General features: G+C 41.4%; 1 protein-coding gene across 1 annotated transcript; it reads right to left on the bottom strand.

The window, feature by feature from the left end:
• Positions 1-4447: 4447 nt before the first annotated feature.
• marchf4b (membrane associated ring-CH-type finger 4b) lies at positions 4448-15768 on the bottom strand. Its single transcript, XM_026145845.1, has 4 exons — positions 14283-15768; positions 8143-8298; positions 6973-7165; positions 4448-5051 (listed from the first exon to the last, which is right to left on the bottom strand). Exons 1-4 carry the CDS (start codon positions 14712-14714, stop codon positions 4630-4632), a joined length of 1203 nt encoding a protein of 400 aa, XP_026001630.1. The 5' UTR covers positions 14715-15768; the 3' UTR covers positions 4448-4629.
• Between the last annotated feature and the right edge of the window lie 926 nt (positions 15769-16694).

The following is a 16694-nucleotide window of genomic DNA, read 5'->3' as shown; positions in this document are numbered from 1 at the left end:
TCAGAGACTGCAAAGTCTACTATATTAAAGCTATGGATATGTCATTTAACTCTTAAAGTCTAGTGAGATTCTATAAGGAGAAAGCAGTTGTTCTGTGGAAGGGATTACATCCTGAGTCATCAGCACTAGTGAGTTCAGAAACTGTGTAGCGTGATCACAACACGTGTTACAGCCGACAGCGCTGATTGCGTCACACACGTCAATGCTGAAGGTTCAAATCTCTGCCCATAAATCATATTTTGCCACTTTGGTAAAAACATCACACTGGATGTTCAGTAAAAGGCTCTACAAGTCGTCAGAAGCAGTCTGCCCATTAGCCGCCGAGAGGGGAACGCATGTCACTGCTAATCTTTCCTATTGCAAGATGATGATTTCTGACAAGTAAAGTACAGAACGGCTTTCATCTTTTCAATTGGTTCCACTCTTGTAAAAGTCTATTTAAACATAATGGAAGATTGAAGATAAAGCAATAATCTTTTTATGTGTGTGTGTTTTTTAACATAGTTAAAGTGCATGGCCCTGGAGTAGTATTTCTGACATTTCACAGTAACTATCCTCGGTGTGACTCTCAGCTCTTGGTTTCCTGTTTGGAGTTTCTTCCTTTGTGTGCAAGTGTGCTCTGAACTATAACTATAAATTGACTATATGTCTGAGTTTTTTTTTCTGAAAATCTCTCAGCAAATGCCTTATCAGCCTCCACCAGCCTCTAAATCTGAACACGAATAAGCCGACGGAGGACAGGTGTAAAGCGTATCATTGCATTGAAAAACAAGAAGAATGTGTCTAGAACTGTGAAAGCTGCTCTCCTGCAATTTGTTGCTGACCGCTGCTGCTTCTAGGGCTTCCCAATAATACCCATCATTTCATCTCACCTGACAAAAAGAAAAACCCAGCTATTCAAAATGCTTCTTTTCATTTTCAGGATCAGAAGAAGTTGCAGTGAATGCAGGGCTTTCTTCCCGAGTGATTCAGACTTCAGACAACTCGTATGAATAGCACATTAGCTGTATGCAATTTATTCAGTTTCAAAAGGTTCATAGGACGCCGAACCTTTGCAAGTGCACCAGAATATGTTTTTAAACACCTACAGTCTGCAAAAATAGTTCTGGGTCAGTGTTCTGGAAATGAACATCATCACCAACCAGAAGAACGGCAGCCCTGCTGATATTTCGCACCTTCAAGTCTCCTCAAATAGCACAAGTACTGGGGGCTTTCAAATTGGATTGAAAATCTGATAGATGCAGCATAATTGAGTTTTTCACGATTTCAGAAGTTCAGCCTTAGTTTCAGTTTGGACTCATTTGTAGCATACAAATAGCAAAATGCAATTATGTGTACTGGGAAAGCAGTGTGCAGGGTATACAGGGACTATTGAAACCCGAGAACCATAATGGAAAAGGGGCTTGAAGCAACCTCGCAAGTGTTTTGCATGTTTAAGGAGATGCACTTAAGAGCAGAGATATTTATACTGAAAACAATCCATTAAAAGTAAGTGAGATGACCCCGAAGCAAATATATGAAATGAATTTAAATATGCAGCACCATTTTATATCTAAAGAATATTTTTTTAAAATCCTATGCATCTGGTTGTTTTTTTCCCCTTGTGTCATATCAAAGCTAGGTCTGCGCATCTGTGAATTCAAAGAGACAAGGTGTGAAGAGAACGGAGACGAGCAGAATCACGGTGAACTCTGTGCAACCTCCCAGCTCCTTGCAAGTGGTTTCTATACAGCCGCTCCCACCCATTGATATCAGCGCTTCACGGCTTAAATAATTCAGCAGAAAATCACGACGCTACCTGATTCTCTGCATATACTGTACTCCTGTATTTAATTACGAGGAGGGGATGGTGAAACAGCAGATCCAGCACAGTAGAGGTTAATTGATAAAAATACGAAAGGCTAAAGAGGAAGCAGAAAGTTGAGTTTGTGAAGATGCAAATATCAAAGCAAACAGGGATATATATTGATATGGCAGGTTTAAATTATGGCACTGATTCCCTGCAAAGACTTGCAAGAACAGAGTGCTTGACATTAAGCACCAGCATCATTTAAATATCTTTTCGATTTGATGCGCTTTAAAGCTAATGGCGTGATTTAATGTAAATCATGTTGGAAAATGCTGAAAGGCACCAGAGGCAGAGCTCCTGAGAAATGCTTCACACTATGATCTGCTTTCGGGTTTTGCTTCTAATGGATAAAATTAGCATCCATTTTTAAAAAAATTGTTGTTTTCATCCAAATCAGAAATTGTGCAATAAAGCACAGCGTCTTCACTGTGTAGTATCTCGTGGTCTTGTGTCTTTCCTTGTGGGGGGGGAATGTTCCCTTCCCAACCTCCATCACCCCCTGCTATGAAGATGTTTTTAACAGTGTTTCTCCCCTCCTACAACATGATTTAGCATTGCCCCCTGAGATAAAAACTGATCTTTCATGGACATGAAACAAGACCTGGAAAGAAATATCAAAGAGCACATCAGAATCCGAGAGCCAGGAGACGGAGGAAATTACCGGCTTTGTGAGCCGAATGTGAGCCTGAATGTGGGCCTAATGGACTGTAAGTGACACCACTGCTTTGTAGCAGAAACGCGTTTCTGTGAATACAGACACTGGCTGAAGCAATTAAACAAACTAGCTGGTGACTTCCTTTAAAAGAGATTTCTTCTATTGTTCAGCCACATGCCCCCATTTTATGCATCCTGGCAAACTATGCTGCAAAAAATAGCCTTCCTGCAATCAACAAAAATCACATTGAAAGTGACAGACGAAATGCCCATCAAAGACATTACTAAGAAAAAAAGCTGTTTTTGTTTTCTTAAAAAAAAAAAGCCCCAAAATCCATCAAGCCTTCTTTGATGTAGTGGGGGGGAAAACCCTGAAAAAATGTTTACAAATGGTTTTAGGCAACTTGTTTACTGCACTACATCTTGCCTGTGATTTACATCAGGCCACATAGCGATGTGCACATCACACCTACTGTAATATTACTGTAATATTCTCTCTGATCACACAACATGGACGAAGAAGTCTAAATTCAACACTAGCATCTCTCTGTAGTGTTACAAACATGACGGTTTATGACATAAGTAGGTTAGACCTGCATATGAGATTTAGAAATGTGATTCCCTCACTTTTATGACTGTTGCAGATCACGCAGAATACATATGATATTCTTAAAACACTGACTAAGCTGCTGCGCGGCATGTTATGAAGTCTCAGTCTATGTGTTGTTCCTAAACAGACTATAGATCAAAACTTTTGCTTTTCTAAATTGGTTAAATGTGATCTTAGTGTGATGTATGGAAGAAAAGGACACCATGGAGTGATGTACCGATTCCTTTTGAACTACTCCATATCTGAATTTGAGTACTTTAAGATTTGGATGCAGATCTAAACATTCAAAATATTTTCTTTGGTTAAATAAAATCTAAATTCAATCTGCAGTCACAGTAGGGAAACCAGTGTAGGAGCCTTTGAAAAGCTTGCTTCAAAGATGAGGACCAGGTCTGTGGCTGCTCACAGACAGTTGCATCTTTGGAGCAACCAGACAGTGAAATAAAAGTGATGAAATGGCAAGAAGACAGAGTCAGTGTGCAAAGGTTGGTAATTACATGCATACTCTTTGTGATAATACAGCAACTAACTGTGACAAATCAGTGAAAATCATAAAATGTGGTGTTGGTTTAATTTACAGATCGAGCAAGTGACCATGTCCTGCAAGGCTATCCTGAGGTCCTTTGCTGCACGTCTTCCTCTACTCTCGCTCCTTGCTTCACTGTACTATCTAGTAAAGGAAAAAATCACACTCAAAACAACAAAAAAGTAAAATTACAAATCTGTTGTTGTCTACAAAGAAAATCACATTAACTACTTATATTCAGAGCCCTGCTAGAATCTCACAGATCTGAAACTAAGAAATTCCTCTACAAATAGTCAGATAATTGCAAATGCAGTTGGTCCGAGCTGAACTGCAATTGTTTGGAGACAAGTTGCCACAAGTGTCCACCAGGAAACCTGTGCAATCACCCACATTTAGCCTGGTGGACAACTGTGCACAGAGTTTGAGGGTGTTGCACGCTTAACCTCTGGTTTCCACAACTGGTTGCAATAGGTCACTGAATGTGAATGGCATTCACTGGGCAACCACCTCATCACAAGGTAGGTTGGTGTCCTATTTTGACTCATGAGCAATACAGACCTACATGTGGAAGATGATTGCAGAGTGTACAGCATACTCAAAAACCCACCCACTGTGAACACACTACCCGTTAACTTTCTTTTTCGTTTGGTTGCTGCTGTTTTGGAGATGCTTGACAGGTTGCCAATAAGAAATTATAGCTGCTGTTAAGAAAAAAGTATAAAAACCACAGTACGTGGTTTCCCTACAGATTAACAATTCAAGCACATATTTTTGAACGTATCTGTCAAAATAACCATTTTCCAACCGATTCTGCAAATCAAACAACTTTGACTTTTATTCAATCAATGTAAGGACATCAGAGATGCATTTTCAAACAAACAAGATTGTGTTGATATTAATCCAGTGCAGTTAAGACAGGATCTTTTCTTCAGCTGTCAGCTGGTTCAAAAATCTCTCCCCTTCGTGTGAGATAAGGCCTCAACTGACTCTTCAGACTGTAGTAACCCTCATGACCAGCTCTCTTGTGCTATTGCTGGGTTGGCTGCGGGCCTCCGGCTGCCTCAGGTGGCTGAGCAGGTGGAGGATGTTGTATGGACAGTGTTGGTCTGGCACTGCGCTGCCGCTGTTGGGGTCCACGTGTGTTCCCACTCCTCCGGCGGCCGTCACCACGGTCGTGGAGGTGGAGCCGGCGGCAGTGGAGGCCACCACCATCAGCGAGGAGGTGGAGGTGGATACTCCTATCCCAGTCTGGTAGCCCTGGGTGGGCTGAGATAGAGTCCTGTCTACAGTAGTGTCCTTCAGGTCGTCGCTGTCCATCGATTTATCATAGTTCAGAACCTTCCACTGCTGGTTCACGGCCTGCCAGCGGTGGAAGATGCGAAACACAGAAGGTCCCTCGTGGACAATTAGTGCTGTGGAGATCAGAGCACCAGTTAGACAATGTCACAGTCGGGCTGCAGTCTTGAGATACACTACATCCCAGAACACTGGTAGACACACTGTGGTAAAGCGTGAAGAAAGTATTAGCTTTGGCAGTAACAGAACAAAACAACTCATCTTTAAAGTACTGCGCCACAAACCAGACATCAAATCTTTATTTCTTAGAAAAAGCAGGGACTGGATTTGGATTTAGGTTAAAAAAAAATAATGCATCCGTTCTGCAGCCTCGTTCGATAGCAGCTTATCTCAGATTCAAAATTGCTTATTGATTCATGTTCACTGAACTCAGCATCTGGAAAATTGAAATCCATCTGTAGCAAAGTTGTTTGGACCCCAATATTTTACTGCATGTTTTCCATTTTAAAGGCATGTAAAGGGAAATTCATCATGTATGGATCAGTCCACATTTAGCACTTATAACCATGTTTTTTAACACTACAATATAGTTTGCATCATGGAACATTACATGCAAAGTCCTTTTTTAGTGTTCAAGGTATTTGTTAACAACTTAAACATGATGATTTTATATAACTAATTCTAGTAACAAAATAATACATATTTTAAATAAAATATATCTAAATAGGAGGTATTGTAATAATTAAAAATACTGTGCACTCAAACACTTGAATGCTTTTAAATCTCCTTGTAACGGCATTAAATGCATTTTAATGGCATTACTTGCTTAAATGCTGCTTATAAAAAGGAGAAAGTAGGAGATTATTAAGTGTTACCACTACATATTGATCTTCAAGGAGTCTGCTAGTTGCTCGCCAACTACTTTATTACAGCAGTAATGTAATATTGCTGTTTAACAAGCCAATGACTACAGTTGCAGCAGCTGGAGTTTACTTATAAAATCCTGCCAGCTTTCCTCAACTCTGCTCCTCTCCCTCTCTAACTTTGTGGATAAGTGAAAGTCAGGTCTTTGCTCTTTAACATCCACCAGGTGACAAGTTAATCTCTGTAAAGTGCACCGTTAATGACTCCACAGTCAATCCTCCACAGCACCAAACCGGAGACAATCAATCACCTCTTCCTTACACCCTGCTGTCTACTGCAGTGGCACTTAGAGTCTCCTTAATGCGAGATGCCATCACACAGTTGTCCAAAACATGTGGGCCTCTGAGCGCCACAGGAGGACAGCAGGCTTAAATGCTATACATTTCAATCTGGACGCCCACGCACCAATGCAGGGAACTGTTAGAAATCCTTTGGTGCACCTATCTTTATATATATATATATATATATATATATATATATATATATATATATATATATATATATATATATATATATATATATAATATATATATATATATATATATATATATATATATATATATAAAAGAAGAACAAAATCCCTCTTGTGTTATGACAGCACATAATGGTCTTTAACGTTTGGCTGAATTTGGCTCCGTAGCTTTTTATTATAGACTGAAATGCATTTTAATGTATGCAGTGAAAGCCACTTTAGCTGAATTTTGAACATTCAGCGTTCATGTTTAATTTATGATGTGAGCTTTGGTGCAGCATCTCAGCCTTGTGAATATAGAAACAGCGATAAAGACAACAACAAATAATCGTAGAGATTGACCAAACAATGCAATCAAATATTGATATGAAGCAGCTGACTTTGTGGTATGGATTAATTGCACTGAAACTGCCCGTGGAATTTACAGTTATTTGTAGGCAGCTGTTATGTATAATTACCCACTCTCCTGAGCACTTTTGACATTTACTTTTGCCTGTTGAATGCTCATGAATTAATGTGACCAGAGTGAAAAACACTCAATATAATTTTCAGTAGTAAAATGCTCAAACCCATTCAAAGAAGACGTAGAAATATTACATTCAGTTTGAAAAGTGATAAATCGCAACTGCTTAGCGCCTCACCGATGCAGACGACATCCATGAAGCCATACATGCCGTAGCAGATCTGGAAAAGCAGATCTTGACGCTGCCAGCGGGCTGACGGGCTAAAAGACGACCACACCAGCCAAGAGATGCTGGCCATCAGGAAGAGGGAGCCCAAGATAGCTGCTGCTATCTGCACCTTCTCTATCACTGTCAGAGAGATAGCCTGCCACTGCAAGAAGCAGAAGAAGTAGAAGGATTAGCGGTAGAGCTTAGGAGAAAATTGAGAAGCTAATCATAAACCAATTAATGTAAACATTCAGATTATAAGTTAATCGGGCTGAACTCAACAAAAAGACGAAGTCACACATCGCTCTCACCCTCGAAAACAGAAATCTGTGGCCTCTCATAACCCCATCAAATCACAGAAAAAGAAACTGCTTCTGCAATCCTTCTGTTCTAAACATCAGAGGGGAAAGGCCTGTTTAATTCAGATGCTTTCATTTTTTTCCACCCTGAATTTCTCAGTTTAGATTCTCCTTCTTTGGGTTGCTCTCTTTAGAGGTAGCCACAGCGGATCATCTGTCTCTATCACACCCTATCCCTAGCATCTTCTTCTGTCACACCAGTCCCCCCTGCATGTCCTCCCTCTTTTCCTCCTGCTTGGCAGCTCCATATTTAACATCCTTTGTCCACCCCAAACATCCTCTGAACATGACTGCCTTCCTTCCTCATTTCTCCCTCCCCAACCTCCTGCAACAATGGCACAGTTTCCACCCGCACCCTGCTGTTCAACAGCACCGGTGGCGGTCGTTAACCTGGATCTCGACCAATCTTATTGAAGAGCTGCATGTCTGATTTGGCAAAGATGCCCTTCCTGATGCAACCCTCCCCAACCCTTTATCTAGCCTTGGGACTGGTACTAGAAATATACTGGCTGGTCATCAGAGACCAGCTGGAGCTGCGGTTAATGCGTGTTTTCTTAATAAAAAACAAAACAAAACAAACAAAATATGACATGAAAACAAGTAACTCCATATAAGTGGTGTCATGCTCCTAATTACATAACAAAGGTTCTATGATTTGAGATTTTGCAGTGTTCAGTTAGACTGCCATTATCACCAAAAAACAAACAACTTGGTCATAATTTCCGAGCTGTAAATACACAGTGATATTTCTGAATTGGTGAACTTAACACCCACAGCTCACCTGTAGGGGGTTCTTGGTGCTGATGGCAATGACCTGATATTTGTAGTAGCAGAGTTCACAGGCCCAGGAGCCTCTCTCACTGATCCATTTGATGAGGCAGGGCTGGTGAGTGCAGCGCACTGACCCGCTGCACCGGCATGGGCTCAGGAGCTCCCCCTGCAGGAAACAGGCAGAATAAGTTAGTCCCTGCTAACCATGACAAGAGCTTCTCATAATTCAGCCAAAGTAAATGCATAAATGTTCTGCTCTGGTTTGAATATAACTTGATTTAATGGGCTGGTTAACATTGTTTAGATGACCATTTTATGGCCTTATACTACCTTCGTTGAGTACACTCTAAGAAGTGATTTATGATTCAGAAAAAATACCAGCTGACGGACCCTTTCTCTCCATCTTATTTACCTCTTGACGTAACCCCTTTACATACAATAATAAGTGCGTTACACTGTGTTTATATTTCTTGCACTTCTTTGTGTTGGCTTATTGATTTTCTGAGCGCTCTTTGTGCACTGCTAGGCACACACACACGCAGAGCACTTTGCATGCCTGTTACAGCAGAACAACAGATCAGGTGTGAAATGAAAGCTTTGCCTTACACCTAGTTGACAGGCAAAATGCTTGATTACTAGTACCGCTGAAAGTGGAGGATTAGTCACCGAAGCACCTGTGAAAGAGCAAACCCTAACAAAGCTGCAGCATACAGCACAAAGGGAGCAGACAAACCACAGCTCTTGACATCAGTAGAGCTGCTATAGACATTAACTATTTTATACTTACAGAAATGCAAAAGAAGCTCAAAATACTCGTTCTGGTCGACCTACATTTCTCTACAATTCACATAACAGTTCAGAGCTAGATCCAGTATCTGGTCTAGTTATCAGAGGATGGTTTCTTGACATCCTGTCCATCATAAAGTGACATTTTTGAAGGCACTGTTAGTCACTGAGGTTGTTAAAGGGCATTTCAAATCCCTTCTGTCAGCACGATGACAGCCACATACTGTATGATTAATGTGACCGGACAGCCGAATAAATGTTTGTGTTGCGGGTTTATTAAACTCTAGGTGGCACTGAACTATATCTTAAAGAGGTGGCTCTTATATCCTTTTTTAAAAATGACCTTCACTTTACCACCTTAAAGCAGCTGAAGTAAAGGTCTGCCTTCGCTCCCTGAACGGCTGCTCGGTGGTCAGACGTGTGAACCACATGAAAACATCACTGGTGTCAGGTGAGGGAGCAGAGATCAAGCTGCCTTATTTTTAGCCGTTTCCATCATGTTTTCAATCCAGCTGGATGTGACAAGATTTCAGAAAACCAAAGCATTTACTTTTTTTTTTTCTTCCCCTCTCTCTGTCATATAGAAGGCTCGTAAATACTTAAAATGCAGCGAAACCATGAAGTTCACTAAATTTGACACCTCTCAGGGTTTTTTTTTCCATTTTGTACCAAGATGTGCTCAGCTATATTCTTCACTAGACATTCCTCTTAAGCCGTATTTAGCCTGAGGAACAGATGAGTTTTCTAATCTCTCACCCCAGGCTCTGAGCTCATTAAAATATATTACTAATCTTGTCATATTGGATATTGATGATGACCCATAAGATGTAGGCATGCCACCTTTTTAAGGTTCTGACCTGCACTTAAGAAACTTGGCTCTATAAAATTCATAGCAAGACCTTCTTGTACAGATATTTTAATCTTAATGAGAATGAACAAAGAGCCTGTAGTGAATGAACAAAAAGAAATTAGCCGGCTGTCTGCTGAAAGAAATCCCCAACACCCCTCCCCTTCCTTACTCTCTGAACTGAGCCACTGCATTTCTAAGGTATTTTTAATTCAGTATTTTCTCTCCATGTCTACCCTGAGTGCAAAAATTGTACGAAGCAGTGAACAGAGTAAAAAATGCAGCAAGTTTCCAAATGATTTCTCCACGTTGTTATTTAGCTGACACCTCTGACAGACGGAGCAGCACCCTGGTTGAAGAGAAGAGAGGAAAAAGCAGGGAGTTAGGGGAGAAAAGGCCCATCTACAGATGGCCAGGGTGGGAGTGTATTGGCAGGAGGACCAGAACACTTCTGTCGTGTCCAGAGGGACTCGGGCCACTCACTGTGACTGGCCTGATGGCAGCCAAGAGCCAAAACCTAGATCACTCCAATACAACAGAGGCTGGAGGGAGCGCAAGAGAGACCGATAACAAACGTGGCACCAAAGCCCACGCATGGAGAAAGTGATAACTAAATGTCCTTTTGTTGATCAAACAGCAATAATCAGTGAAAAGAAGCCCAACACAATGGAGCAACATATTAAAAAGATATGGCTGTGTTATTTCACATCTCTGTGCTGCATTTTCCCAAAACACCTCCCTACAAGTCATTTTCTCCTTAGAAAATTGGATTCCCTCGCAATGTATATAATGGCATAAAAATAAATTAGAGGTGGCTATTCACATTTTCTTAAGGGTCTCGAATCAATGCAAGTGAATTCCATTAACTCTGAGCAAGGAAAAGCTGTGCTATGATAATCTGGCTCGCACAGAAGCAGAATGAAGGAGGATTTGTACAATGATGCCCAATAATAATCAGTCCGCGGGCTTTTCTTCTTTAAGAACCTGCAAAACTGCCGGGAAAAAATTTCATCTATAAACGTAACCATATTAAACCAATTACAAGGAAAATAAGAGCAATAAGTGAAAAATGAGGCAGAAGGCCAATAATATTTAAGTTTATTTAGTTATGATGACTGATCGTAAAATATATGCAGAGGGATGTTCCACTGAGTGCTGATTTTATGGGAACCATCGGGCCTACAGTGGCGGTTAATGACTCTTTAAAAGGTAATTGAATAAAAAGAGAAACTAGGGTTTCTAATTTATGTTCATGAATTTACAGCCTCTGAAAACAGACTTTAGCAATGCCAAAAAAATAAATGAATAAATAAAATCTAACATTTTGGCAACTTGTTTATATCCCATTTCCAACGAACGGGCAAGCAACATATGATGGAACAGAGCAAACTTCAGCACTGTGGGGTCATACAGAAAGAATGACGCTGACGTGACCCTTGGAGGCTTCTTGTTGTGCCTCAGACACAACACACTCTGCAAGTGCATTATCTGTGCTCAGGAGAAAAAGCAAACACATATTTCTACCCAAGCAACAGGCACCCGCACAGTTTCAACATCCAACTGACGTGAAGACAACAGTAGGAGGATTGCCTCAAAGAGCACTTCGGTAACCTTCGTACGTGGAAAATATTCCACAATTTTTCCTTTGCATTACTTAAAAAAAACAATAAACTTCTTTTTTGAAGTATGTGCATAACACGAATGTATCGTGGGAAAATCTATGACCTGAAAACTGCACATTCTTTGAGTGACGAGGTCGAGATTAAGTCTGAAAGCAGGAGCCTGAATAAAGCAAGCTACCGAGAGCGCTCTGTAAAGCTTCTCAGTGACCTTTAGCTAAAAGGAAGCAATAGTGGGCTGAAATACAGTATGTATGTCTCAAGTTAGCTGTTTAGAAAAAAAGAAGAAGAAAAAGATGAATAACCCGAGGTGCAGAGGTGAAAGACATGAATTCATGCAGTTTCATCTGATATTGGCTTCGTTTTTCATTATATTGTTCGCAGTATGTGTCTTACAGAGTGGATTATATTTTCCAGTCAATTCTGATAAAATAGGCTGATATATAAATTTATATGTCAGCTGAAAGAGTTATTCTTTGGTTCTTCCTTACCAAACTGGCCATAAAATTCAAGAAAGGAAAAACAACTCTACAAAACAGTCCAGTCTGTAAATTGTGCTATCGAGACTATGTGTTCAGTGTTTCTTGTTACTGCAGAGAGGAGGTAATATCAGAGAGATTTTTTTTAAAAGGCATTGTCTCATGGCATACCTTAAAAGTTACCATTACAATCACCAGTACCTCTTAAAATCCACATTTTTGGAAATTCCCTATAGAACTCCCTGAATTTAAAAGGAAAATGTGAAATCCTTAAAACCAGAAGTACTTCTGGTTGTGAATCTCACCTCAAGGAAAACGGCACTTATAACTCTGACAGGTATCCGATTACATGGACTTATTACATTGTTTGGTGTCATATTAAATCACAGTGCAATCATTTTTCAATGGCTGCCTCTCCTAGGCACTCAAGACTCTTTTCTAGTGGGATGCTTGAGGAAAGCGATGTCTTTCACTCCCTTCTTTACTCTGTCTTGCCTATCTCAGCCTTGGGGATGGAAGTGTTTTGGAGGTGGGTTGTCAGATCAGATATTGGCTGCTTTGGTCTATGTGACATCCTGAAGGCTAAGGAAGAATAGAGGATAACTAATGTCCCCACTGCCTGTATCACAGAGCGATACACAGAAAGTCCACTCATCCCTCTTTTTTTAAATGGAGCCTCATTCTCCTTGTACCCATTTACACCTCAGCAGATCCATATCTGGACTTCACCCAAGCCAACAACTCAGACAACAAGAAGAGGAAAGCTGGCAAAAGATAAAAACTTGCATAATGATAAGACAGCATGAAATCAAGTGCTATTGACTTGCTGCAATGTCTCAAGGAAGCATTAATGAGATGTGTTGGGGGAGGCCATGGGAAATACTGCAAATTTTCAAGGCAGTGTTTTGTATGCAGTGCAGCATGTGCTGACTATCCATGGAGTTTGGGGAGAAAAAAAAAAAAACCCAAGGATGAAGCCTTGTCTTCCAATCTCATAACTAGACCCCATGTCAGTAATAATTACAAAGTCTGAGCTCAGAGGTGGAATGATGCACAAAATTGCTCTTGGAGTAATTAGTTGATGAAATACAGAAAGATCATAGGCTATACACTGTGCAATGACCATGAAATGATGCAGTAAATCTTCCGCTTAAAGGAAAAGCAACTGTGAGTGCAGACTGTCGGATAAAAAAATGATGTTCTACACCTCGGTTATCTTGCTTCTTGATTTTTTTTTTATAACCTCTCTACCTCCACTACCAACAGGCGAGGTGTGACATATTTGTCAACGTGCTCTCAAAAGCTCTGTCAAACAGTGTAACTAATGTGCCTGCAAATTGCTAAGTGTCTGCCTCTCTGATATAATTTAATGTTATTTCTTCGTGGCCATCTTTTCACATTTTCCTCTTCTGATTGATGTACTGTGACATTATCATCAATATGGCCCCAAAGGCGGAGGCAAGCGGTGTGATTAACTTGAAGGCTCTCTTCCATCTGCTTTGTGCACGTTATTATTATGTTGCCGTTTCCAGGTGGTGTGCGTGAGAGGCAGACTGAGAGGTATTTTTTATTTTTTTTTTTATTTTCCATGCATATAATGCCTCGATGTGAATTCAGTGTTTGGCTATAATGAGTTGTTACGGCATCCCTGCATATCCTCCACACTTGTCAGCCACTGGGACAAGGTCTTTCATTATCCTCCCACTGCTAGCTTTAGCTGTCTTTTCAAGCCATGCAATGGGATGAGTGCAAGATGCAGTGGGGCCCTATGCTCAGAGAGCTCTCTAGCCCTGCAGCTGCCAGTATTGGGGTCGTTCCTTAAATAATTTTGAAAGTAAGATTACACTATTCTCGATTTTCCACACAAAAAAGCACCTAAGTGTCATGTAATTATAGTTAATAGCATTAAACCTTAAATATTGGCATAATCATGCGAGGTCTCTTTTATACTCTTTACCACAAAGTTGGCAATAAAAACAGACCAAAGAACACCTTTCAGGAAAATCTTGTAGCTAGAACAAGGCTCAATTGTGCTGCACCAGCCAAACTGCAACTGATGAGTTACTGTAATGCGACTCATGCTGAGTTGTAGACCACCAACACTGCTGGCTGCCCTAACAAGACACTACTAGTGTTTTTCTTCTTCACTGTATAAATAAAACCTGAGCAGTGCACCCTCATCTAATGAAAAGTCTGCAAAATGTGCAACATTTCCAACACCTGATCCGGCCACTCGGCGGAAGGACTTGTTGCTACAGTTAACCTATGCTCCTCCGAGAGCAGCAGCACCAGATTGCATTGTGTTACAAACCCCAGGAGAGCAGGTGTGGGTGAGTTATTATTAATTGATGGATGAGGCTGACATTGCATGGCATTAATCTAATTTAAACATGCAGGTGGACATTTTTCCTTCACTTACATGCTCTGGTCCCTGGAAGCAGATCCTGCACACAGGCGTCCTGAAGCCACTTTCCGTGTAGCTTGTGAGAGAGAACCTCTCCTCCAGTTTGCCCTTTGAGCAGTCATCGGAGGAGCTGCTGCAGCCGCGCAGGGCCGCCGACAGCTCTGCAGCATCGACCCAGCCCGCCACCGGCCGCTCTGCACCCGGTGGCTCGGTGGCTCCCGCAGCAGGCTGGGCAGTTCGGTCCCCGGGGTGCTGGTGGCTCCGCGTTAACGTGTTGTTGTTCTCGGGGACGGTGACGCTTGTTTCATGGCTTTCCGAAGCCTGGCCGCTCATGGGGGTCAGCGGAGGAAGCGTTGTCGGCGGCGCCGGTGGCCCGAGCAGGAGCACCCTCAGGTCACCAAGCAGGACGCAACAGCGGCTCTTCAGCATGCCCTGTCTGCGCAGCATCAGGCTGTCTCCGGCCAGAAACTCACAGTACCATCCAAAGGTGATGGAAGAAAACAGTATGTACTCTATGCGTCCCCGTCATAAGCAAACACTTCTTCATATGTGGTGGGATGGGATAGTGGGGGCTGAGGTGCGTCTTCCAGCGCTTGTTTGGTTTCAAAGCAGCCTTTTAAGATTTTTTCTTTTCTTTTTAAATCCACTTTATTTAGGTTGGGTGCTTTTTATTGTCTTCCCACGAGGGTGTGGATATAAAATGCAAAAAAATCCCTCCTATGCAAACAAGTGTCTGAAGCCATTAGCCTAAGTTCAATGAATGAAACGGCTATTAGAGGAAAGTCAAATATGAGACTGATAGGAATATGCATTCAAGTAATAAGGTTATGGCCCGCTCACTCAGTGTCCACTGTCATTTCATGGCCTTAATAGTCTGCCTGTTCTCTACAACATAAACTATCTCGACGGGCTTCTCCCTCCGGATTCGCGACGTGTGCAGAGACCAAGATTTAAATCTGCCTTTGGTTCAAAGAACTGAGATAGAGAACAAAATGTCAGCGCTCAATCTTAAAATTAGAAATTAAAAATAAAATCCAGCCACAACAACGAAAGCCACGCTTTAAAACCGGTGGAGCTGTCGACGTCCTGTAAGCTTTTCACACCACGTTAAGTCGATCGATGGCGTGCCATGTTAGGGAAGCGAAAAAATCTGTCTTACCTGGCGAGCTACACCGATTTCTACACGACTCACAGTCTCGTTTTTTTTTTTCCCCCCCATAGATTTTCAGCCAGACTGCAGGTCGCTGGCAAGTCTCAGTGAGGTTTACATCCCTAATTATCGAATTTCCAAGCAAGCAGGAGGGTTTAAATCCGTCCGTTTAAATCCAACGCGATGGTCGGACTGTCCTGCTCCGGGTGAAAGCATCCGTAGCCCCGGATTCTCCTGTGATCATTGGCTGCTGAACTGGTGCTGCAGCTTCAGCACCATAATTCCTGGGACAGCTCCCAGACGCCACACGTCACCACCGCACAGTGATGCAAGCAGCCAACTCATTACTACAACTGTGGACGGAGACAAATATGCTTCCTTATTTGTTTCAGGGATACAAGGAGACGTTAAGTTAAAGGTGACACCGGTGTTTGTTTTATCTTATTTTAAGGGGGTAGGTGTTTTCTGCCTTTACACCTGGCAAAAAGAGGCGAAACTAAAGTTGTGGATTCCCTTTAATTATTAAAAGAATCCAGTTATCACACAGCACAAATTTAGCAGAAATATCACACAGCACAAATAATTTAGCAGAAATGATTAGTAATATCTCAGGTAAATGGTGTAGTTGTGTGGCATGGATAAATAGGGTGAAAGAGGATACAATATTGCAAATCATCAAGTATGAACAAGGAAAAGGGGGAGGTGCAGGGTTAGATGACAAATTTAAAAATGCGTCTGATTTTAAGCAGTATAGCAATAAAAAGATGCATAAAACAAATGTTCAAACCAAGTTGTGAAAGACAAATTATAATGAGAATCTTAAGAAAAAGTAGCACGACTGTCTTAATCTGTTTTCTTTAAAAAAAATAATCAATTATTCATTTGGTTCCCAAGTGGAAGAAAAAAAACCCCCAATCCATCAACCACTTCCATCACAAATCCCAGAGCACACGATGATTTATTAATATTTGTAATAATTAAACAAAATAACATACAGATGTTATTCAGAGTGAGCCAAAGATTTTCCTGGTAGTTTGACATTAAAGATGACACATTCGAATTACACTATACTACTGGGTAGTTTCTTTTTCTTCTTCTTTAAGCTGCCCCCTTTAGGGAGATCAGCTGATCGTCCGCTTACATCTCACCCTATCTGATAGGGTGAGATGTAAGCGGTGGGAGATGTAAGATGGGATAGGGCCTATCCCACCTTCCTCTGTCACACAAACCCTCTGCGTGTCCTCCTACACTACATCCATGATTCTCTGCTGTGCTCT

Source organism: Astatotilapia calliptera, chromosome 16 (assembly GCF_900246225.1).
Source record: "Astatotilapia calliptera chromosome 16, fAstCal1.2, whole genome shotgun sequence".
NCBI lineage: Eukaryota > Metazoa > Chordata > Actinopteri > Cichliformes > Cichlidae > Astatotilapia > Astatotilapia calliptera.
The sequence above is the reverse complement of the archived record's forward strand: the minus strand, read 5'-3'. Positions and strand labels throughout refer to the sequence as shown.